The 23,234-nt window shown below is 57.3% G+C and overlaps 2 protein-coding genes across 4 annotated transcripts in view; both read right to left on the bottom strand.

Annotated features, from left to right (window-relative positions):
* Positions 1-23,234, bottom strand: part of CAPN5 (calpain 5) — a 53,492-nt gene that overhangs the window by 12,392 nt on the left and 17,866 nt on the right. For all 3 annotated transcript variants that reach the window (XM_047070787.1, XM_047070788.1, XM_047070789.1), the window contains exons 3-4: positions 17,570-17,701; positions 1,547-1,755 (exon numbers count right to left, since the gene is read on the bottom strand). In XM_047070787.1, the coding sequence (XP_046926743.1) occupies positions 1,547-1,755; positions 17,570-17,701 (341 nt within the window). The remainder of the gene's footprint in view (positions 1-1,546; positions 1,756-17,569; positions 17,702-23,234) is intronic.
* Positions 10,272-11,912, bottom strand: OMP (olfactory marker protein). Its single transcript, XM_047070790.1, has one exon. It carries the CDS (start codon positions 11,910-11,912, stop codon positions 11,421-11,423), a length of 492 nt encoding a protein of 163 aa, XP_046926746.1. The 3' UTR covers positions 10,272-11,420.

Below are 23,234 nucleotides of genomic sequence, written 5' to 3' on the forward strand. Positions count from 1 at the left end.
CGATTGAGCATCCAACTCTTGATTTCAGCTCAGGTCATGATCCCAGGGTCGTGGGATTGAGCCCTGTGTCGGGCTCCACGCTGAGCATGGATCCTGCTTAAGATTCTCTCTTTCCCTCTCCCTCTACCCACCTCCCACTGGTTCTCGTTCTCTCTGTCTCATTCATAAATAAATAAATAAATAAATAATAAATAAATACGAGTTGCTATTGGGAGGGAGCGGGGAGGTGTGGAGAGGATGCAGGGAGCGCAGGGAGGGAGACAGGAGTGGGGGCAGGGCCTTGAGGGGAGGGCAGCAAAGTTTCCTGAAGGGGGAGGAGGCCTGGTTAACTCAGGTGGCCTCAAACAGGGAAAAGGGAGCATAGGGGCCCAAAAGAATATGCAGGAGTATACAGGTGACTTTTATTACCTTCTGCCTGGATTTCCATACCTTCTATATTTTACCACAATAAAAAAAAATTAATAAAACTGCTACCTAAATACGAGCAAGCCTACTAAGTGGCTCTCACGGATTGGGAGAGGGGTCTGCACCTAGGACCATGGAGACTCAGTGACCACCAGGGGGCGGGTTTTCCTTTCTTAGGACTGAAAATGGAATGTGTCAATGTGTTTCCTTGAGGTTTTTTGGGTTTTTTTTAACTTTATTTATTTTGAGAGAGAGAAAGAGACAGAGAAAGTGCATGAGTGGGGAGGAGCAGAGAGAGAGAAGGAGACAGAGAACCCCAAGCAGGCTCCACTCGGTCAGTGCAGAGCCCAATATGGGACTCAATCTCACGAACTGTGAGATCAAGACCTGAGCCGAGATCAAGAATCAACACTCAACTGACTGAGCCACCCAGGCACCCCTTAAGTTTGTTTTTGATGTTGGGAGCTGTTGTTTTCCTTTTTCCTTTACACACACACACACACACACACGCACGCACAGTCCAAGGAGACCAACCAATGGGCCTGGGAGGAGGAACCAGGGAAGGATTCTCAACAGGGCTGGTGGGCTGGTCTCTGACCCCATTGGCCCTCCTGCTCCAGGCCTACAGGGGCCTGAGCAGGTCTCTCTGCCCCAAAGCCCTCCAAAGCTCAGCAAACCTCTGCTTGTGCCCTTGCTGGGGACCCAGGGCCTGGCACAGAACAGGAGGAGGGGTCAGTGGAGACAGAATGGATGGCCAATCAGTCAGGAAGACGGATGAGTGGACGAAGGGGAGCCCAGCCGGCGGGGAGGGCCCACCCACCACGACCAGCCCTGGCTCTGAGATATCACATCCTCGGCAAGGCTGCCAGGGAGGGCTGGGTGGCTTGCATCTTTGGGGAAAAACCACCGACCCGAATGTGAGCCCTGGCTCTGCCCTCTCAGCTAGAACAAGGAGGAACCATTCCTCCCTTTGTGGGTTGGTTTTTGGGGACTGGACACCAGGTCCCAGACCTTCACCTGCCACAGAGTAGGCTCCGCTGGCCGTGCCCTGGGCTCCCCGGCTAGAGCAGCACCCAGGTGGAGCCCACAAGGTGAGCCGCCCCAGCCTGGCCACCTGCCCACCAACCCTACCAGCACCTACTTGGCATAGGCCTTCTCCACCAGGGCGCACCAGAACTCGCTGCGGGAGTTGGAGTGGCAGTAGATGAGCTGGTTGTTGACCGTGGGCAGTCGATCATCAATGACCACGTCCACCCACTCCCCAAAGCGCCAGAAGTGAAAGTGGAAGATGCCCGCGTAGGCACTGGGTTTCTCAGGGTCCCACTCCTGCTCCTTCCAGTCTGGGATGACCTGGATGGGGAGGAGGACAGGACAGGAACGCAGTGACGATCATATCTGGCTTCCTGAGGAAATGGGGGTCCATGCCTCGAGGGAGTCAAAATAGAAAGGAATACTGGGTTCAGGTCTCATCTCTGCCACAAACCAGTGTGGGACTTGGGCGAACCCTTCTCCTCTCTGGGCCTCAGCTTCCCTTTTCTACAGTGGTTGGAGGCTGTCACTCTGGGCTTCCCCTTCCCTTCCTCGGGGCTCCCTGTGCACCCTCCAGCACTCAGAAATCTATTACACCAATTCCGGTTCCTATCTGGTGAAGGGTGCCGCCACCGCCCCGTCCAGCAGCGGCCAGAAGCAGGCGGCCACATCGGCCTCCTCCCGTTCCCTCTTTCCAGCCAGTGAGGCCACTCGGAGCTCCTACATTCTGCTAAACTCCTTCTCCTCTCTGTCCCCAGCACCACGCTGGCCCAGACCCCATCTCTTCGTCCCAGAACACTATAACCTGTGGCATCAACAACCACCTGTGCCCTCACCCTACACAGCAGCACAGTAATCTTTCTGATCACGTCGCCTTTCTAGGAGGTGACCTCCAAACCCTTAATGTACACTGCCCCACCCCCAGCTCCAAGGCTGGCTTTTCTAACCCCTTACCCACCCCCACCCCCGTTTTCTCCTGCTCCAGGCTCTTCCTCTGCTCGGAAACTTCGCACCTGCTCTTCCTTCTCTTCTTCACCCAGCTGATCTCACTTGCCCTTTAGGGTCCACCTCCTCTTCCAGGAAGCTCTCCTTGACTCTTCAGACTATAGGCCAGGACCCCTGTCGGTCCATTTCTGGCACTTCTTCTCAGAGACCATTACCACAATTATAATTAAACAACTGTGTGACACTGCGTTCAATTCTGTTACTCTCACTGAAATGTTAGCTCTCTAAAAGCATGGGATGCATCAGGTTTTGTCACTGGTATATGCCCAGCACATACATGGTCCAGGACCTGGCCCAGACATAATACTTAATACACACGTGTTAACCGAGTGAAAAAGTTCATAGGCATTGAGTGGGTCTCTGACAATAGTATTTATGGAACATCTCGGACATGCCAGGTGCCATACCCAGGACTGCCATGGCTTATCCCAGTTTAATCTGCAGGATAACCCTTTACAGCTAAGAAAACTAAAGCTCAGAGAGGGCAGGTAACTTGGCCAGGGTCACACAGCTAGAAAACACACATTCTCTGGAGTCAGGCAGACTGTTGGAAGCCAGGGTTCAGACCTGTGACCTGTGGACCGCTCTGCACTGGGTCTGTGCTGACACCGAGGACCCGGACACATCAGACATGGTCCCTGCCCTCAGGAGGCTCTTAGTCTGGTGGGAGAGGCAAATGCTGAGGCTGACAGGGGGAGCATGGGGGAGCATGGACAGAAGGAAAAGGTGGGCTCGACCCTGCAGGGCCAGAAGCCGCTTCCCAGCAGGTGTCTTGACAGCTGGCTGTGGGCGTCCCCCAAGCAGACGCGGCACATCTGGGCAGCGGGAGGTGGGCACAGGAGGGAAAGCCTGTCACCCTCAAGCCAGGCTGACTTGCCGGCCCTGCCCAGCCTGGGACCAAGTGGGGCTGAACCCACTGCGACCAGAGGCAGCCCCTTCTGGAAGAAAACCACCCCCAGGCATGGGGGTGGGCACCCAGGCATCCAGCCTGAGGAGCCAGAGATGCCGCAGACGGCCGTAAATCCCAAGGCCCAGACCAGATTCTTCTGCCAAAAACCACTCCCCAACCCCCACGCTCATTAAGAAGGCTTTTGTTTACAAACCTCTTACCATCAACAAGGATGTTGGCGAAGACAAACGGTCCCTTGCGAGACACTGGAGACCAAGAGAATGAAAATGCCAACCACAGTGAGAGGCGCACTGCCATCCACGGAGCCCGGCCCGGTGCCAGGCACACCTTTCTCTCTGTCGCCCCTGACCTTTATCGCTACCTTTTGAGGCAATACTATGGGAAGTTGCTGGCACAATGTTGCCCGTGGGCACTGGTGAGGGAGGCAGGACTCACACTCAGGGTTTCAGGGCCCTCTACAGTGTCTGCAACCCAGAAAAGGCTCTATCCTGGCTGGTCCATTTTCAGTCAATTCTGTGTCCTTTCTGAAACCTCCCAGGCCAGCCTCTGCCCCAGCCCCCCGGCGCCCTCTCCCACTTTGCGCTCAGGACAGAAAGCTGTATCAAAAACGGGGCACCTGCAGGATGGGTTATCATCCCCACTGCACAGACGGGAAGGCTGAGGAACGAGGAGCTGCCCGAGGGCACAGAGGGATAGGGAATCCGAAGCTGAGCACACTGGCCTGGCCAGTGCACCCTCCTCCACTCCTCCCTGCTCTGAAAGCTCTGGACTGTGTGGGGCCGGGGGAGGGAGGAAGAGGAGCCCTCACAGGGCGCTGGGAGGTACTTCTGGGGATGCAGAGGGATCATTAGCCAAACCCAGGGCTTGGTTCTGGGCCCTCTGGGGCTCGGGAAGCAGCTAATGAGGCTCTAGGGCCTGCAGATCCTGAGTTAGGGATCCCTGTGGGCCTCAATTTCCCCTCCTACGTCATGGCCAGTGGGCCCAGCATGGCCAGCTTCTTACCCCCACAACCCCTCTGCTGCCAGCAGGGTACTGAGTGAGAGGGAGGAGACTGTCCAGGAAGGTGTGCTCTCACGGGCACACAAACCCTCGCACACCACATCCAGTCATCCCAGGAATCGAGGAAGCAAGCAAAACCCTGGGGCCACATCAAAGGATTCAGGAACCAACCTAAAGAGGCTCCCACTGGCCAAAGAGGGGCCAATCTCAGCTTCGGTAAGGATGATTACTGCAATGGATGAAAACACATCAAATATGTTCCAATCTAGGAGACCACAGCGATACTTACAAATAATTAGTCACTATTGGAGAACAGCTGGGAAATAGACTCATTTTTTTTTTAACAACTGGAAAATTAAGGGCAAGAATCAGGATTTATCCCGCCTTTTCTTTTTTTTTTTTTTTTTTTTTTAAATTTTTTTTTTTCAACGTTTATTTATTTTTGGGACAGAGAGAGAGACAGAGCATGAACGGGGGAGGGCCAGAGAGAGAGGGAGACACAGAATGGGAAACAGGCTCCAGGCTCTGAGCCATCAGCCCAGAGCCCGACGCGGGGCTCGAACTCACGGACCGCGAGATCGTGACCTGGCTGAAGTCGGACGCTTAACCGACTGCGCCACCCAGGCGCCCCTATCCCGCCTTTTCTATACAGACTGTACCACAGGGTAACCAACAGAGGAAGGGAGGTGTATATCTGGAGGTGAGTTGCAGCTACGAAATGAGGACGAAATTAGAATATTAGACTCCTACTATTTTACCACCGACAAATAATGGATTTAGCAATGGTCGTTGGTGGCTTCTCCTATCACAAAAAACAGAGACAACTAGATATCTCGGGCCCTGTGAGAGAAGCACACAATGTCTCCTATGAAGCAGTCATGCCAAAAAACTTGGACCTGACCCTTATCGAGCCTCTAGGGGTCAGTCCTTTGCGGGAAATGTATGGCACAGAGAACATGTTAAACACTGCCACAAAAACAAAGGCAGCAAAATCTAGATAGTTGGAAACTCGACAGGCCAGGTGGCTTCAGCAAAGAAATCTCAAGGAAAACAATAAAAGATGAAGGGAAACAAACCATTGGAGTCGCGGACCTTCGTTTGGATCTGATTCCAGCAAAGCATAAAACATATACACGTTTATGGCAGAAATTGGAAACCAAAACACTTACTGGGTATTTGACGCTATGAAGGAAGTATTGTAGAATTATTTGAGTTGTGTTATAAGATTATGGTTACAGAGCTTTGTTTTTTTTTTGTTTGTTTTTGTTTTTGAGGACTCCTGATCGTTCAGAGATGCATCCAGAAATATTTACAGATGAAATGGGAAGCTGCCTGGAGGGCGTGGGAGGGAATAAGAGGAAACAAGACCGGCTGCCAGCTGACAATTGTTGAGGCCGAGGGATGGGTACGAGGGAGCACATGAAGACATCTCTCTCCTCCCAAGTGAAATGCCCCATCTCCACGGCCACCAGCTCCTCAGCCTGGCATTCACAGCCCTGGGGCTCCGCTGACTCTCAGGCTCACCCTGAACACTTGCCTCCCTCGGGCCCCATGGAAATCTACACACACGCTGCTTCAGGCCACCTCGGCTCTGCTCATGTGGCTCCCTCTGCCAGTACTGTCCCAATCCTTGTCCCTCAGGGGCTAGCTCAGCAGCAGCCTGCAGGGGTCTCCAGGCCTGGTGCTCCCACGGGCTCTTTCCCTGATCCTGGGAAGGGAGCTTCTGGAGGGCAAAGCTGAGCTCCATTCACACCCAGATCTCCCCCACCCACCCAGCACCCCACCCAGCATAGGGCCTGGCCCAGCTCCACAGCCGGCCAAGTCTTTCTGGAAGGAAAGTCTCCAAGTGCCAGCCACAGCAGAGCCCTGACCGGCTGGTGACCTTGTACCCACTACGGACACACTGCCAATCACGGTGCACGGCAAAGACTTAGGTTCCGACTAGGCCACCGCTCTGAGCCTCAGTGTAGGCATCTGCCTACCCTACTCCAGGGCTGATGTGAAAAACAAAATGGGGGCGCCTGGGTGGCTCAGTCAGTTGAGGGTCCGACTTCAGCTCGGGTCATGATCTCACGGTTCATGAGTTCGAGCCCTGCATCGGGCTCTGTGCTGACAGCTCGGAGCCTGGAGCCTGCTTCCGATTCTGTGTCTCCCTCTCTCTCTGCCCCTCCCCCGCTCACGCTCTGTCTCTCTCAAAAATAAACAAACATTAAAAAAATTAAAAACAAAAAGAAAGAAAAGCAAACCAAAATGGACAGTGGCCTCAGAGGTGCTGCCTTAACCGTGGAGGGCTGTGCACATGTGAGGGGTCATCCTCACTGGGGTATGCGGGACAATCACGTGCACTCACACAACAATCTGCAAACTTTGGGACTGGCACGGACCTCAGGTACCTGGTCAAGCCTCCCAAGAGGAGAAACATCAGCAGCAGCCCCCTGCGCAGATGGGAAAAGAGAGGCCTGAGGGGTCACGGCACTTACTTGGGCTGACCCAGCAGCAAGGAAAGGACTGTGTGGGATTCGTAGGCCCCCTGGCACCACTACAGAATCAGCCCAGAAACCTCAGGCGACGGGTGTGCCACAGCACCCCCTGATGCCCTGGTGCCTGGAGCACTCCAGGCTCAAATCCTCCTGGGACTGAGCCATGGGACACGCAGGTGTGAGTGTGCAAGTGCATGACGGTCAGTGTATATGGGTGCACACAGCATGCATGTGTGTGAGCACCAGTGTGTGTGTGTGTGTGTGTGTGTGTGTGAGAGAAAGAGAGAGAGAATGTCAATGTCAGTGTGTGTTTGTGTGTGTGTGTGTGTGTTTGTGTGTGTGTGAGAGAGAGAGAGAGAGAGAAAGAGAGAGAATGTCAATGTCAGTGTGTGTTTGTGTGTGTGTGTTTGTGTGTGTGTGAGAGAGAGAGAAAGAGAGAGAATGTCAATGTCAGTGTGTGTGTGTGTGTGTGTGTGTGTGTGAGAGAGAGAAAGAGAGAGAATGTCAATGTCAGTGTGTGTGTGTGTGTTTGTGTGTGTGTGAGAGAGAGAGAAAGAGAAAGAATGTCAATGTCAGTGTGTGTGTGTGTGTGTGTGTGTGTGTGAGAGAGAGAGAGAGAGAATGTCAATGTCAGTGTGTGTTTGTGTGTGGGGGGGGGGCGCACAGGGAAGGAGCTTTTCACAGATTTCTGCCTGCGACCCCAGAGGGCTAACTGGGAGCATTTCTGTAAAAGGCCAGCAGGGCTGCAGGCTGTCAGGCTACAGTGGGGCTTCCTGTGTTACCCGAGTCAGGTGAGGGGAGTCCCCAAACCAGAAGGTTCCTGGTTCCTCAGTTCGCAGCTTCTGATTCCAAGAGTCTCAAATTCCCGAGTTTCAGATGCCATGACCGGACAAGGCCAGGAAATTTGCCCCCCTCCCCCCCACACCCTTGGGAGAGCAGAGCCACATCGTTCGCCAGTCGGAAAGCAGGAGGTGATGCACCTGCAGGGGCCCAGGGTTTCCTGTTCACAGGGCACAGCCAGATGCTCAGCTGCCCTCAGAGACCTTCATGGGACCCCAGCCTTGAGGCAGCACCCCCCCCCCCGCCCCTGCTGGGCTCCCTGCTACATTGTAAGGGCTAAAGATCCCCTCAGCTGTGCCCATCCTGAGCCTGGTGACAGTGTCGGAGAAGAATCCACACCCTCCTGTCCACTCTCCAACCAGAGCCAGGCCTGGCCCCTGCCCATCCCTCCCCACACTGTCTGCTCCCAGAAGCACTGGGCTGCTGTGTTACATCAGGCAACTCCCTTCACCTCTCTGAACTCTGTGCTCCTCCTCTGTACACAGGTTGTCCTGACACTCCTCTCAGAATAACTGAAAAGTGAGACCATGTGTCTACAGTGACTGGGAGAGTAACAATGAGCAAACGGAGAGAGGGCGTCGTGTACCAGCTCATGAGGGGCTCTGAGTGCTTTACTAACTCATTTAAGCTTCATACGGGCCCTACAAGGAGGCACCGTCATTAACTCCTGCCAACAGACGAGGAAACAGGCTCAGAGAGGCTGCCCAGGGTCACAGGTGGTCAGTGGCAGGCCCCTCGCCACTGCACACACTGCCTGGCGGGGGCGGGGGGGGGGGGGCGAAGGTCAGGAAACGGCAAGTGTCTTCATTCTGTGTTCTTGTGGGTTCCATGGAAAATGGGTCCTCATTTCCCGTCCACTGCACTCCTCCTGACCCAGTCTTGTCTCTGCTGGGGAGGAGAATAGGGGTGGAAGGACTGGGTTCCGTTGCCCCCACCCCTTCCAGAGGCATCTTTGGGAGTGGATGGAGGCTGTGGCTGGAAGGGCAGGGCTTGGGGAAGAGAAACAAGGTGGCCACAGATGACCCGGGGAGGGCTCCAGGGTGCAGGGTGGGGATGTGAGACCTGGCTGCGGGGAGCATTTCAAAGTGAAGGTCATTCCCCAGCAAAACCCCAAGTGTGGCCCCTGAAGCAGGACCTGACCATGGTCACTGGGAAGAAGCTGGCCTTGCCAGGGCCTGGGCCCTCAGGAGGGGTGGGGGCACCGTCCCCGCCCCTTCCAGGGGGCCACAAAGTCTGGTGCACACATGTACCCCTCCTTTGGCCCCTCCATACCTTCTGTGACTTTGGGCAAGTGACCTCATCCTCTGGGCCTCTTTGTCTCTGCCCCAAAACGAGTGAGCTCCAGACAGATGACAAGAGGACAGAGTCCTAATGAAGGGTCAAGTGGGGCACTAAGGTGGTGTCTTATCTGGTCATCAGGGCAGGGGCTGCCCGATGGACTTGTATTAAATGGATGACAGAGGCTCAGTGAAACCCAAGCCTAGGTCTCACCACCCCCCCCACCCCTGCCACTCCCTGTCCCATCCGCCCCCTGCCCAGCCACCCTACAAGGGAGGGAGATTGTGCGTGGCTTGGTGCATCCCCACCCATCCCCTTTGGGCCCCACCTGCTGAGGACCAGATGCCGCCTCCCTGGGGCCCCAGCATGGCTCTCTCCACGTCCCGTACAGAAGGTGGTCTGGGGTCTCTGGAGAAAAAACTCTCAGGGGTGTTGGTACCTGGTTGGGTGTCGGGAGACCTGTCTCCAAACTCCATCCTGATGTCTGACCTTAGCCCAGTCACTTGACTGCTCTAGGCCTCATCTCTGAAAGCCGCAGGGCAGGTATGGGAATGTGGGAGAAGGCCCCGGAGGGGCGCTCAGGGCTATGAAGGGACTGAAGAGGGCTGTCAGAGCTCCTGAAGCGGTGGGGGTGGCTCGCGGTGAGAGACTGCACACCGCGAGGCAGGGGAATAGAGGCTTTATTGGGGACACGCAGCGCATGGGGTGGATACGGTAGGGCAGAGTGGGGGTACAGGTAGTCTGCACCATGAGGGTCCCCAGAGCGGCAAAAAGGCAAAGGGCAGCGCCATCTCCAGGGGTCTGGACTCCCCTAGTTGTCAGCAGAGAAGGCAGGCAGGCATTGCTGGGACTTCAGGCCCCAGAGCTGAAAGTCAGAAATGACCACAGCCAATTCCCACCTAAAGAATCCCAAGGGACGCGTGGGTGGCTCAGTCATGAAGCGTCCGATTTCGGCTCAGGTCACGATCTCATGGTTCACGGGCTCTAGCCCTGCGTCGGGCTCTGTGCTGACAGTACAGAGCCTGCTTGGGATTCTCTCTCTCCCTCTCTCTCTGCCCCTCCCACACTTGTGTACTCTTTCCCTCTCCAAATAAATAAAACTTAAGAAAAAAAAGAAAAGAATCCCAACTCCAATACCTGCTCCTCTTTGCACATTTCCAGAGTGGGGGCTCGCCCTCCCAGCAGCCCCAGCCACTGGGATGGCTCTCAGCCTCTATCTCTCGGGGTGTCTGTTCACAGGGTCCTGCAGCCCTCGATGGCTCTGCTTCGTGAGGAAAATGGGCCTGTTTCTGACAAGAACAAACCAGGGCTGGCCTGGAGACAGGGTGTTGGGGTCACTTCCTGAGGTGCCAGCCAGGCCTGCCCCTCCCTCAAAGAAGGCTCACTGGGCCTGTGCCTTCCCTGCCCGGGAACCTGGAAGAAACCTGACATCCCAGCAAAGAATCTACTGTCTCCTGCTCCAGAGCTCCCAGCTATCCAGCTTCCCCAGGCAGAGGGAGACCCCTTCACTATACTGTTCCCCACTTCATTGTATGAACCTCACAGGCTCTCAGCTCAGGGGGCCCCCCTCCCCAAGGCCATCTTGGCCAAGCCCCTGCTAAGGGCCACCCGCAAACCAGCTGGGCAACTACATAATAGACCATCTAAAATCAGACTTGCACACAGGGCAGGTACAGACTCGAGAATGTAGCCTTATGAATATAGCGTGCTCTCTCTCAATATATACGCACAAGTACAGATAGAGACATCCCTCTGTAATATGTTATATGTCCTCTCCCTGTCACTTCTCCCTCCTGAAGTCATTCTCCAAAGAGCAAGAGTTGGCAAGCATAGCTGCTAGCCTGCCAGTCACTCCCCACTGTCCAAATCAAGCCCCGCAGCAACCCTGCCTGAAGTCCCGAGGCCCCTGGGGCATCATGGGACCACACCAGGCCCGGGCCAGGAGTAAGTGCCTTCCTGGGTCCTCAGGCTGAGTGTTCACCTCTGGACTTCTGTTGCCAGGAGGGTACCAAATGCCCATGTGTGGATTCCCCAAGGAGGCCGCTCTGTCGTCAGTCTCCCCATCTCCCATCTCCAGAGGAAGCCCGATGGCGGGGAACTTGGATCTCTCTTTCTGTGTGTCTATGTCTGTCTCTCTCGGTCTCTTTGAGTCTCTGTCCGGACAGCGAAGCAGAGAGAAAATAAATGCGCTCGGCCCCCTCCATCTGCCCACACAAGGTCAACCAGGCTTCATGGTCTACAGCAGAAGCAGCAGCCACCGGTCCAGCTTCTAGACTACAAGTCCTTTGCGTCTTCCTCCCGTGAGCAGGAGTGCCAGCACCATGGAGAGGAGAGGAGGAAGGACACAGGCTCAGGGGGTCCCGGGCGAGCTGAGTACAGGCCAGCAGCTAGAAGAACGTCCTCAAACACACGCCTCGGGGCAGGGGGCACGGGCAGGGCTGGCACGGGGAGGGGGCAGCAGCGAGCAGCTGCCGTCAGAGCTGGTTAAAGACCACGGAGGCCTTGAGGTTGGCGGGTTCCAGGCCCTCGCTGAAGGCGATGAGGAAGTACATGACCTTGCGGATCTTGGCCAGGTCCGACAGGCGCTCCCCGAACTCCAGGGCATCGGCCTCATTCCAATCCATGGTGTCCGAGTCCTCCTTGTGCCAGAAGATGGCAGCAGGGTCCAGCAGCTGGCGCGTCATGAGGTTGGTGAGGTCGGGCGTCCAGTTCTGGGAGGTACCCGTGATGGTGACCTTGCCCGGCTTGTCCAGCACGACGTCCCAGCGCTCAAACTGCAGCTTCTGCTGCTGGATGAAGTCAAGGCGGTACACGGACTCGGCCGGCCGCAGCAGCTTCTCGCCGTCCTGGCGCTTCTCCCCGCGCTGCTTCAGGCTCTCCACACGCAGCCGCATCTGCCTGGTCAGGTTGTGGTCCAGGACCAGGGGCATGTTGAGCTGCGGTGGCTTGGGCCCGTCCTCCGCCATGCCCAGGTGCTGCTGTTCCTCCGCCGTCTGGGAGCCCGGTGTGCCGGGGCCTCGCTGCCAGGGCGAGAGGCCACCAAAGACGCCCCACCTACCCCTCCGCCCTCCCCCGTCCCCTCCCCTCTTGGCCACTGGCCCTTCCCGGCCCTGCCCAACCCTCAAAATGGGGGTGGGAGTCCCCAAACGCCTCCTCTCTACGCCTCGAAGAGGCCGTAACACAGGCACTGCAGGCAGGCGGGAGGCGGCCGGGCTCCTCGGGGACCAGACTGCTGATGTCACTTGCTGTGGTAACCGCCCCGACTACCTGACTCCCAGGGAAGGGCTGGGAGCGCTCGTTTGTGAAGGAGGGAGGCTGCGTGGGGCAGAAAGAAGGGGCGGGAGGTGGGGAGCAGCCGCTCAGTGTAAGGAGAGAGGCTTTACTGGGGACACCCTGGCAGGAGGGTAGGGGGGAGCAAGGAAGGAGAGGCCTACTGATTTGAGATGTAAAGTCACCCTAGACAAACCCTGTAGCCACTCTGACCCAGAGTCACCCTCACCACTCCACACTCAACCCCCAAGGCCTTCGATCCCATTCCCAGGGTCCCTGAGAACCCTCCCCCCAGCCCCACTACCAGGACTGGCCTGGCCACCACCATCTCTGACCTAAACCCCTGTTCCCAAACTTCAGAGGTCATCAGAATCAGCTGCAGGACTGAAACACGATCCTGGGCTCCAGACCCAGCGCTTCTGACTTAACTGGGTGGACAAGGCCTAGGAATCTGCACTTCGACGAGCCTCCCGGGTGATGCTGATGCGGCCGGTCCAGGGACGGTGCTTGGAGAATCACTGACCCACGTGATTCCTGCCTGCCGGCCCTGCCTCCACGCTGCACCCCACGGCAGCCCCACGCCCAGGTCTCCTCCCACTAGAATCCCACCACTTATTCCACCTATATCAAGCCTCAGTCTCCCCCGGGAGACTTGAGGCCGAGGAACAATCTGACAAACGTCCCTATCTCCAGTGCCTGAGGTGGAATCGGTTCAGCTATTACGTTCCAGTCAATGGAAGATGTGGAATACGTGAGTGCATCTGGGAGCAGGGTAGGGGAGAGGGGAAGGTGCCATGACATGCCACACGCAGAAAAGAGGACAGAGGCACAGGCCAAAGTGTTAAGAGCTGAAAACGATCTGAAGGGTCTAGTGGACCACAAGCACAGACCACTGCTAGATGGAGGCTAAATCAGCCAGTGGGATCTTGGGCTACATGAACAAGAGTGTCACCAAGGTCACCAAGGGAGACAGAGCATCTGGTCCTGTTAAGATAACACCTCGAGCCCTGAGGTCAGCTCTGGGGGTCGCTGGTGGCAATTCCCCGAGGGTATTCGAGAGAATGCAAGAAGTCAAACTGCCTGACCCTCACAGAACCTTTCTAGCTGCAGGGAGCAACACGGTTGAGGAATTACTGTTAAATTAAGCCAGCACCCAGAACAGAGCATGCCACACAGGAGGTCCTGGGAAAATGCTTGTTGAATGAATAATGAATAAATAACACTGATAAGAGAACTGATATGTTAGGGGCCAAGGTCGACCAGAGGAAGACATCTGCGTAGATGGGAGAGAACAGAGACATGACTGAAGCCAAAAATGAGGTTTGGGGGCAGGTGTGTGTCAAAGTGCAGGATGAGGGAGATGCCTGGAAGGTGAGGGCGGTTGAGGGTGAAGGCTGATGGGGATACAGACAGGATCTGAGGCTGGGATGGTGAGGGCGGGGTGCCAGCCGCACGGGCAGAGGAATCCCTGGGACACAGCAGTATTTGGGGTGGAAAAGGCTGGGGAATTGGTGGTGCCGAGCCCTCGGTGCCGGGGTGGCAGCTGGGTCGCTGTGGAGCGTAGGGAGCAAATGGCATAAGCCTGGAGAGGTTTACAAGTGGAGGGTGCGGTCTGGAAGCAGCACTGAGGAAAGAGAGGATGCCAGCCCCATCTCTGGACCTGTGGGATGCTGGGGGAGGCGTTCAGTTTCTACTGGTGGGGACCCTGGGGAGAGCCTGGTCTCAGCCTGGCCGGGTTACCGACCCACCAGAGGAGGCTGAAGGTGGAAGTCGTCTGGGCCTCAGACACACAGGGCAGGAGGGAGGGGCGGCGAGAAGTGAGGAAGGCCTGAGTGGGAAGGGAGGAGAGGAAGGGGGCAGGAGGCTGCAGGTGGGGCTGGGCCCACTGCCATCCACAGATCTCTGCTCCGCCCCCGGACACCTTGGGAAGACCCACTAAAGCCTGGCACAGGGATGAACGCAGGAGAAAAGCAAGTGACCAAGTTGCATATGTGATTGCAAAACTACATACTGAAAAACAAAACAAACACCCCTTTAACCCCAACTGGAAAAACTGACGAGAAGGAACTACAGTAACCCCTTAACGCTGGCTGTTTCTGGCTAAAGAAAACCTTAAGCAACGTTGTATTTATTCAAACCTTCTGTCCCCAGTACCTAGAATGGTGCTCGGGGCATAGCTGGTACTCAGTTAAACTGGGATGAGTGACCTGCCATGAAGCTAAAGGGCATGAAATGCACATGTAACAGGGGCAGGGGTGGGATGGGAACCATTTTAAATAGAACTAAAAAAGAGCCCAAGCCCTGCCACCAGGTGCCTCTCCCAGGCCGAGCCCCAGGACCGGCCACCCCCCAACACTCCCCTCTCAGACATCCAGGCCCTCACTTTCTCTCTGCTCTCTTCCTCTCCTCCGGCCAGAGAGGCCAGGGGCAGGGATCAGGCCTTGGACTGCACCAGACTCTGGGGGAGGTGAGCTCACAAAGGACCTTGGGTCTGGCTTGGGCCAGGTCACGCTTGATAGCAGATGCCCTGTCCCACTGTCACATCCTGATTTCTGGTCCACAAAACCTGGTCACCCGAAAGCCCACTGTCCCACCCTCAGAGAATGTATAGTCAAGGTGAGGAGACCAATATGCCCCTACCAGGGATCCCATAGGAGGGGGAGGCCCACTGCCAAGGGGTGCATCACAGAACAGAGAAACAGGCGGGGCACACAGAGGTGGGGCAGGGAGGAGGATTTAACACGTGTAAATTGCCGTGAAATGCCACAGGTTTCCCCCCCCCCACCAACAGGCTCTTTCTTCCTCCTACAACCCTGGGGACTAGAAAGGTCAGGCTGACACCAAGGCAAGGGGTAGGAACCTGACCTGCCCGATGGCATGTAACAACATGGACCCAAGCCAGAATCACACCCAGGCCTGGCTGGTTTCAAATCCTGTGCCCGCCAGCCCCAGGCTGCACCAAGAACTAGAGGTAAGGGGGTGGCTTCCTGGAGGAGGGGGTACGGGTGTTGAGGGCACGATGCAGCAGCATGTGAGGTTAGGCATCCCCAGAGTGAGGAGGCTGGGGGGAGCAGGGGTGCAGCTCAGGCCGAGCACCCCTGTTCCATGGAGGAAACAGGGTGGGGCAGGGGAGGCCCTGCAGGGTAACGTGCCCTAAAGTGAGGGGTGACAACAAACAGGGCCCTGTCAGCAGGGACAGGAGGGGAGGCAAGGCACAGTAATAAGCTCCCCAGGGCCTCCGGCCTCCTTCTAGGACCCGGGAGCTGTCACCACAACAGCACCCGGAGGCAGAGTGCAATTAGCCAGGAGCACTTTGCTCTGCTCCAGCCCCCTGAGGACTCAAGCTCCTGCAGATCTGCCTCCTGGCCCTTGAAGGCTCGAGACCAGCCAGGCCCGGTGCCCTGACATCCTGCAGGAGGAACCTTCAGCCCAGAGATGAACACAGACCTGCCACAGCATGGATGACAGACCTCCCGCCTGTGGGTCTGGGGCCCCTTCCTCCACTCACTAGATGGGGAGCTGCCCCAGGGCACTGCCTAAGGCCAGGCCCAGGACAGAGCACACAGCAAGCTGAGGCTCCTGCCTACAATGGCTAGAGAGCCCATTCCCCAGGAGGGGACACAGCGGGTCAGGCTCTGGCCCCACGAGACACAGGGTAGGAAAGCGGGCTGTGGGGCTGCTGGCCAGTAGCTGGGTCCAACAAATTGGAGAAGGGCTCTGCTCTCAAAACTTTCTTGAGCATTCTCTGTGCCAGGCTCCTGCTGGGCTCACCGACAAGATGTATTTGGGCCAGCTTTGCCCAGGGGGAGCTCATCTCAAGAAGGGAGACCACAGGTAAACAGGTGATTATAGGGCAGGTGGGAAGTATAGGGCCAGCCCTGAAGGATTCCTGTGTGCCACCTCCAGCCCCAGACAGAGCCCTGACCAAACTAGGGGTGGGCTCAGAGGCAGGAGGACCTTGCTCTGGGCTCAGAGAAGGGGGTTGGAGCCTGGAATCAGGGGGGCAAGGATAGCTCTATACCCAGCGAACAGCACTGAGCCCCAACCCCAGTGAAACGATCCCACATGTGGCTCTCCGAGGCCCTCCCAACGTGGACATCTTACAACTACCCATGTCTACAGGCTTCAGCAGTGGCCTTTGCTGAGGGCCCTACAGCACCTGTGTCCCTACAGACCATCAGGAGCCAGGCTCCAGGAATACCCACCCCAGGGTGGCTTTGAAAGGTCACACTCCCGTCCAGAAGACACGAAAACAGAGCACCTGCGACAGTCCCAGCCTCGGCTAAGGGCACAGCTCCCTCTGATGGCTGAGGGACGCCACAGACAATAAAAACAAACGCACTGCTCCTTGGTCCCTGCTTGCCTGGGAATACCCATTATGTTCTACAGATATTAATTACCATAACACTGGCGATGCAGACACCATTCCCTGAGCACTGCACCCTGAGAACAGTATCTCGTTTTGCCCTAACAAACTCCCTGAGAGGGAACTACCCTCATATCCTGGTTTTCCGGATGAGTAACCGGAGCTAATAGCGACCACATGGCGAGGTGGGGGCTCCAACCCAAGCCATAAGGCCGAGGTGCCCGGAGCTGGTCAGCCCTGCCTCCATTTCCTCGTAGGAAGAGCAGGAAGGGCAGGGGTGAGCAAGGGGCAACGACCTGTATCTGCTGACACGGGAACCCAGGATGCAGTCCCAGCTGATTACTCTTCAGAGACCAGCACTCCAGCGTCTACTCCAGCAGCCCTGCCTCCCCAAGAAGGGACCGTGCAGTGTGGGGGTAAGGGGCTGCACTGCCGAGTGCTGTCACAAGCGGGCGGAGCGTCACGAGAGAGCCAGTTCTTCCCAGCCTAAACTCTTGGTGCCGCTCGAGAACATCGGTGCTTGGAACCAAGAATCACGAAACAAAATCATCTGAACCACTCCTGCTGACCAAGTGAGGAAACTGAGGCCAAGGTAAGGGCAAGGACTGGCCAAGTCTCGACAGCAGGTACTGGCAGGGGGTCTCCTGAACCCCAATGACTGGTGTCTCCGCACCGCACATGATTCAGGTCGCTTCCACATTTCACACGTGAATATTCCACCAAGTGGCTACGGGGACACTGTGGGCCCCCACACGTCAGGTGGGGACACATCCGAAGGCCCCTGGGAGCCACACAGCTTGCCAGCACCTAGGCCTGGGGATCCTCAGCTGGCAGGTGAGGGAAAGGTGATTCTGCTGCTCAGCCAACGCCGGGAGCCCTGGTGTCACCCCGCGCCCCACCCCTGCACAAGTGTTCATAAAGTCACCTCTGCAAATTCAGGCTGCACCTCCCCTGTCCAAGCGGTGAGGGCCCCACCCCACACCTCACCTTTTGCCACAGTGACTCCCGGGAGGCGAGTGACGAGCAGGCCGCCACAAACCAACAGTTGCCCACTTGGCCCTGGTGCAGGTCGTGGGAGCTGATGCCGTCCACAAAAAGGCGGGGGTCCTCACATATGTCCTGCGGAGAAGCCAAGAGGAGACCTCACCGTCAGCGTGGAGATTCGCCACCTCCCCTGACAGACTGGGGGGCCCCCTGAGCAGCCAGTTGGTTTTCTCCGAATCCAGCTCCCCCCTCACACCAGGTGCGGCCTGGAATGCCCTTCTCCCATCGCCCGACTGAAGAACTCTGCCCTTCTCCCAGAGGTTCAAATTGATCAGATGCTATGGAAGGTCTTTGGGGGACTGGACCCTGGGCACCCCCTTTCTCCTGCCCTCCATGGTCTTCCCCAACCAGCCAGGGGTCAGTTCCCATCATGCTCCTCATCCTCCAGCATCAGCAGCCCTGCAGCACCCACACCAGCTCACCCTCAGGGCCTCCCTCACAAAGCGCGTGGGGCCCCAGGGGGGAGACAAACACCCCACAGGTGATGAACGAGTGGCAAAGGCAGGGAAGAGCAGGGAGCTGACCATGCCAGGCCTCACGCGGGCACATCCTCAGGCTACCTCGCTGGATCCTCAACCCACCCCAAGAGTGTGGGGTTGTTACTCTATTCTATGGATAAGCAATGAAGGTTCAGAGAAGGGCAGTGATTTGTCAAGGGCACACAGCAAGCAATACTGAGCAGAGCCGTTGAGCAGACATCCACAGAGCTTCTGGAATGCCTTTCGTGTGTCCAGTGTGAGCCCAACGGGTCAGCGGGGGCAGGGGCTGGGCATGACGGCAGTTTCCTTCCCCTTCCCAGTCCGGGTCTCTGCTTGGGGCATGCGTGTGCCCACCTGTGTCCCGAAGCATCTATACCCCACGGAGCTGGGAGGGAGTGGGAGGTGGTAAACACTGAGACATACCTACCATGTGCCAGGCATCCTGCTGGCACCACGATCAATCCTCACCATGGTCCTGAGAGGTGGGTACTGTGCCCATTGTACAGATGAGGAAACTGAGGCCCAGAGAGGTTGAACAACACGCCCCAGACACACAGCTGGGTCTGCCTCCCTATCAGCTGGTTCAATCACAACCCAGCTACTGAGGTCCTACCGCACGCAGCCAGTAGAAGTCAGCAGAGTCAGGAAGAGGGAAGTCAAATTCCTGTTTCCCATTTACTGGCTGTGCAACTTTGGGCCGGTGGCTCAACCTCTCTCAGCCTCCATTTCCTCACCTGTGCAAAGGAAGCAGATGATTATCCCTGCAGGGCTGTGTAAGGACTCCATGGATTATGGAAGCCGGGCACTCGGCAGGGAAAACAGGGCAAAGGGCTATCGGTCCTCACTAAGGCATCTGGGACTCTGGTTGTCACCTCTGCCTGGGAAAACCTGGGTTTTGGAGGGCCAGATTAAAGGCCAAAACTCCCCCGAGGGTGTGAACAGCTCCAGATAGGACTCCAGGGTGACCCAGAGCCAAGCCACAATTATGGCTTCCCCGTAGTACAGACTGTGGGATGCCACAGGTCTGAGTAATATTGCCCCAGGTCACGGAAACACGGCAAGGCTGTGCTATCAGGAAGCAAGGGCAGCAAGAAGCCTTGCCTCCCTCCCCGCTGTCCTCCTTATCTTATTTCCTAGGCTCTGGCCCACACCCAGCTAGACTGGAGCCAGACGGAGCCATGACTTAGCATCTGCCTCCCTAGAACGGCAGGCAGGGTGGGAGTGGAGGGGCGCCTCATATCCGCAGATCCCAGCCACATCCCCAGCACGGGAGAAGAGACAGCCACCACTTGGCGTCACCAGGGTCTGCAGAGATGACCTCCTAGTACCCCTCCCCTTCAGATCTTCCCGCCAAGGCCCTGGACAGAGACAGGACGGCCCATCCGTTCTCAGAGGAGGATGCTGAGGCCCAGCAGGCAGTGACACCCAAGGTCACCAGGGCCAGGATCTCAAGACCTATGTCTAGCCTTCCACCTTTCTTGGGCTATCGAGTAGGCACAGAGCACAGAACTAGTCAGGGAAATTCCGGGCCAGGGGGAGGGCCCTTGAGGAGGAAGAGCTTGACCCCGTCATGTGCCCACAGCTATGACAGCAGGAACCCAGGCTGCCGGGAGGCGGTTACGCCAACACAGCAGGCATGGGGAGGGTTGGTGGCTAGGGAGGCTCGACTCCAAATTCACCCCAAGACGGGATCCAGCCACAGCGCTGAGACGCACGCCTTCTGACACCATGCTCATCTGGGCTCCCCGCCACCTCTCTCCCGTCCACTCGGTCCACACTGAGGTTTGCCTTTGGGCCACCCCACCGGCCTGCGAGCTCCAGGGCAGGGCCCAGGCCTGACTCCACCCACCCCACGACCAGGGCCGGGAGCAGGGCTCGGCAGGTTCTGCTGGGGCTGTAGGCAGGATCCCGGCGAGAGAGAGAGGGCAAAGTGGCACACAGGACTGGACCGGTCAGGCAACTGCTGTGAGCCCCAGGCCAAGCCATCCCCCAGGGCTAGGAGGTGACAGCTCCTCTCCTCCACATATTTCTCTCTGGGGCATGGCCTTCTACGCTTTCTACGGCTTCTACGCCTGCAGTCACCTCTCTTGCCTCTCAGCCTTCAGCCAGTCAGACCGGCTCCACCGGACACAGTTCAGAGCCCAGAACCATCTCCCTCTGGGGCACAATAAGAACCTCAGGTTTACAGGCCCGGTGCACAAACAGGAATGCAGCAAGACAGCGGACCCAGGGCACATTCTGCCTCCCCTTCCATCCTGCTCATCTGTCACCTCCCTCTGGGGATCTGAGATCGAGATAGGAATCAACCACACGGCCGGGGAAAGGCCCGGGAAGGAAGCAGTCCCTCTGTCTGCCTGGGACACAGGAGAAGAGGGCAGGTTCTCAGGAGCACTAGCCTGTGCCCCACCCCCTCTGCAACAGACCTGCCTCTCCATCCCCCATCCCCTGCTTCGCCTCTCTTCCCACAGCAGTCCCCTCCTGCAAGGCCACCCAAGCACACGCACAGAAGGGAATCTTTCCGGAGGGGTGGCGCAGAGGCCCGGACGGCTGGCCCTGGTGAATCTACCTGTTCCATGGCACAGGGGCCTACCATCCAGCACAGCCAAGGAGTGGGGTCTTCACCAAGTGCTTGCGTGATGAACATGAGCCCAGGGCTCGGGGCTGGGGACCACCAGGCCACCTTGGGAGAATTCAGGGAGGTTCTAAAACACACCTGTTTGTGGAACCCTTACTTGTTCTCTTTGGTTCCCTTTGGTCCCTTTGGTTCCACCAAAGGACCTACATGCAAACTTATCTCCAGAGATGGGGAGAGGCTGGATGGGGCAGCAGGTACTCTGTCCCCACAGAGATGAAAAGGGGCCCCTACTAAGCCCTGCGCCTGAGAGAGGAGGCAGCCCTTCATACCTCCACACTCTCGGGATTCCCCCTGAGTCACAGGCCTCGCTGACAGTGTTCCTCTCTTATCTCCCTGGCCAGGACTGTGGGAGGCCAGCAGGCCTTGCCAAACTGGAAGGAACAAAGAAACAACAAACCCAGAGGAGTGAGCCATAAGACAGGTGCCCTGGGTGGGTAATGAGGCGGACAAGGCCTGGCCCCACCCACAAGACAGGGGTCTTTCCAGGCAGGGCGAGCTCTGGGTCCTCAACCCGGGGTTGGCAAGGAGCAGGTGGGTGAGAGAGGGAGCCGGTTTGTCATGTGTCCCCCTTGTGTTGACACCACAGATACCTTAAGTCCTTTCAACCTCCAGCAACCATGATCAGCAAGTTATTCTCCCCATTTACAGATGAGGCAACTAAGGCCAAGGTCATACCTCCCACGACCCTGCCGGGAGGGAGGGCCAAGTCCATCTGAATGAAAAACCAGCCTCCTCATTCCATTTTGGGAGAAAGCAAGAGGGCGGCCAGCAGGGAGGGAGGCTGACTGAGGAGATCCTCAAGAACAGAGAGGCCATGATACTGACCAACCTAAACGAGAGGGGCTGAAGGTGACATGGGAGAAAGAAGGCCTTCCCAGGGGCTGCCCAGAAAGGGCTCTTTGCTCTATTTGTAAACAGTCAGGTCACAGGCCCCAGGAAGTAGGACTCCATGGAAACACGGCCGCCTCAGGACAAAGTTCCATCTCACTGGCCAAGAACCAAGCAGCTGGGAGTTCATGGTCACCCCACTGGGCTAGTCTCGCCCCACCCGCCTGAGGCAAGCTGGGCCTGACTTTCTGCTCCACCGACCGCCCATCCTGACGGTGCGGTGAGGGCCCGCCCGATATTCGAGCCTGCACCACCCAGCAGGCACCGCTCACACACCCACCATCCTGCACACCCCGATCCACACAGTCTGGCCTCCTCATCCAACACCACTCGGCCATGCCTGGCCTTGAACCGCCTCCCAAACCCAGAACTGATCCCCCACAGCCACCTCCGAGCTGCACTCGGGCATCTCCCAGCCGACACCAACCACCACGGCAGGGGCAGCTCTGCTCCTCCTCTTTCAGTGTCTAGAAAGGACCGGACACCAAGCCCAGTGGGGAAGGCAGTGAAGGAGGGGGCAGCATGGCAGGACTCCCAAACTGGCGGGGAAAGGAGCCCAGAGAGGGCAGGTGACTCCACCAGGATCACACAGCAGGGGGAGGCCGCGCCCAGCCATGTTGGCATTTCCTCCTCTAGCACAGCAAGCCCAGCTTTCCCCAGCCATGCCTCGCCAGCCTCCTTCAGAGGCGCAGATCTAAAATGTCTGGGTGCTGGCCAGAGGGCAGGACAAGGGCAGCAAAGGGGTGGAGTGAGGAAGGCAGAGAGCTCAAGTGTCTCCCCCTCCAACACACACACACACACACACACACACACACACACACACACACACACCCAAGGCCTCACAAAGGCCCTTTGAGGCTGGCCTCCTTCCCCACCCACCAGACAAAGGAGGGAGAGGAAGGCGTGGGGGTAGGGGTTCTGAGAGGCAAGAATCTTGTGGCCAGGAGGCTTCTGGGAGTTCTGAAGAATCAAAGCAGCTCACAGGGCCGAAGTGAAAGGTCTGGTGTCAGGGTGGAGGGCCAGGCGAGGCAGGACTCCTGGGTCCCAGCCTGGCTCTGTTACCGACTCCCTGGGCAATCAGGGCATTGCCTCCCCCTTCTGGCCTCAGTTTCTCCACCTCTCAGGTACCCCAGTCCGAGAAAATACACAGGATTTTTTGAAGTGGAAGGGACTTGAGATCATAGCCTAGGAAAGGGACATGAAAACTAAATTCCATTTTCCCAAGATGTCTAGGAGGCTGGAGGGAAATTTGTAAAATGCAAATCTGACCCTGTCACACCCCACAGAAAGCCTCGCCTTCCAGGGCTCCCACGGCCCCAGAGCGCACCAGCCCCACCGACCCTAGGACCCAGGCTTCCTCGTCCCCTACGTTCCTGCCACGTCCCAAATAAGCCTGAGGGTTTCAAGTCTCCCACCCTTTCCGTACTGTGCTGCCTCACCCTTCAACTGTGAGATGCCTCTTCGGATTCGCGGGCAGCAGGGCACAGCACAGTCCCCTGCACAAACGTCCCTCCCGTGTGACCAACTCAACACCAGCAGCCTCCCAGTCACCCAGGTCCCAGGGGTGCCCACTCTCACACGTAGGAATCGGGGTGAAAGAGGACGA

This window comes from Lynx rufus, unplaced genomic scaffold, assembly GCF_022079265.1.
Source record: "Lynx rufus isolate CCGP_SWC_20201006 ecotype Redwood Valley unplaced genomic scaffold, mLynRuf1.p SCAF_9, whole genome shotgun sequence".
Classification (NCBI taxonomy): domain Eukaryota; kingdom Metazoa; phylum Chordata; class Mammalia; order Carnivora; family Felidae; genus Lynx; species Lynx rufus.

Coding starts and splice junctions, on each gene's coding strand:
- OMP (XM_047070790.1), bottom strand. CDS start 11,912: ATGGCGGAGGACGGGCCCAAGCCACCGCAGCTCAACATGCCCCTGGTC.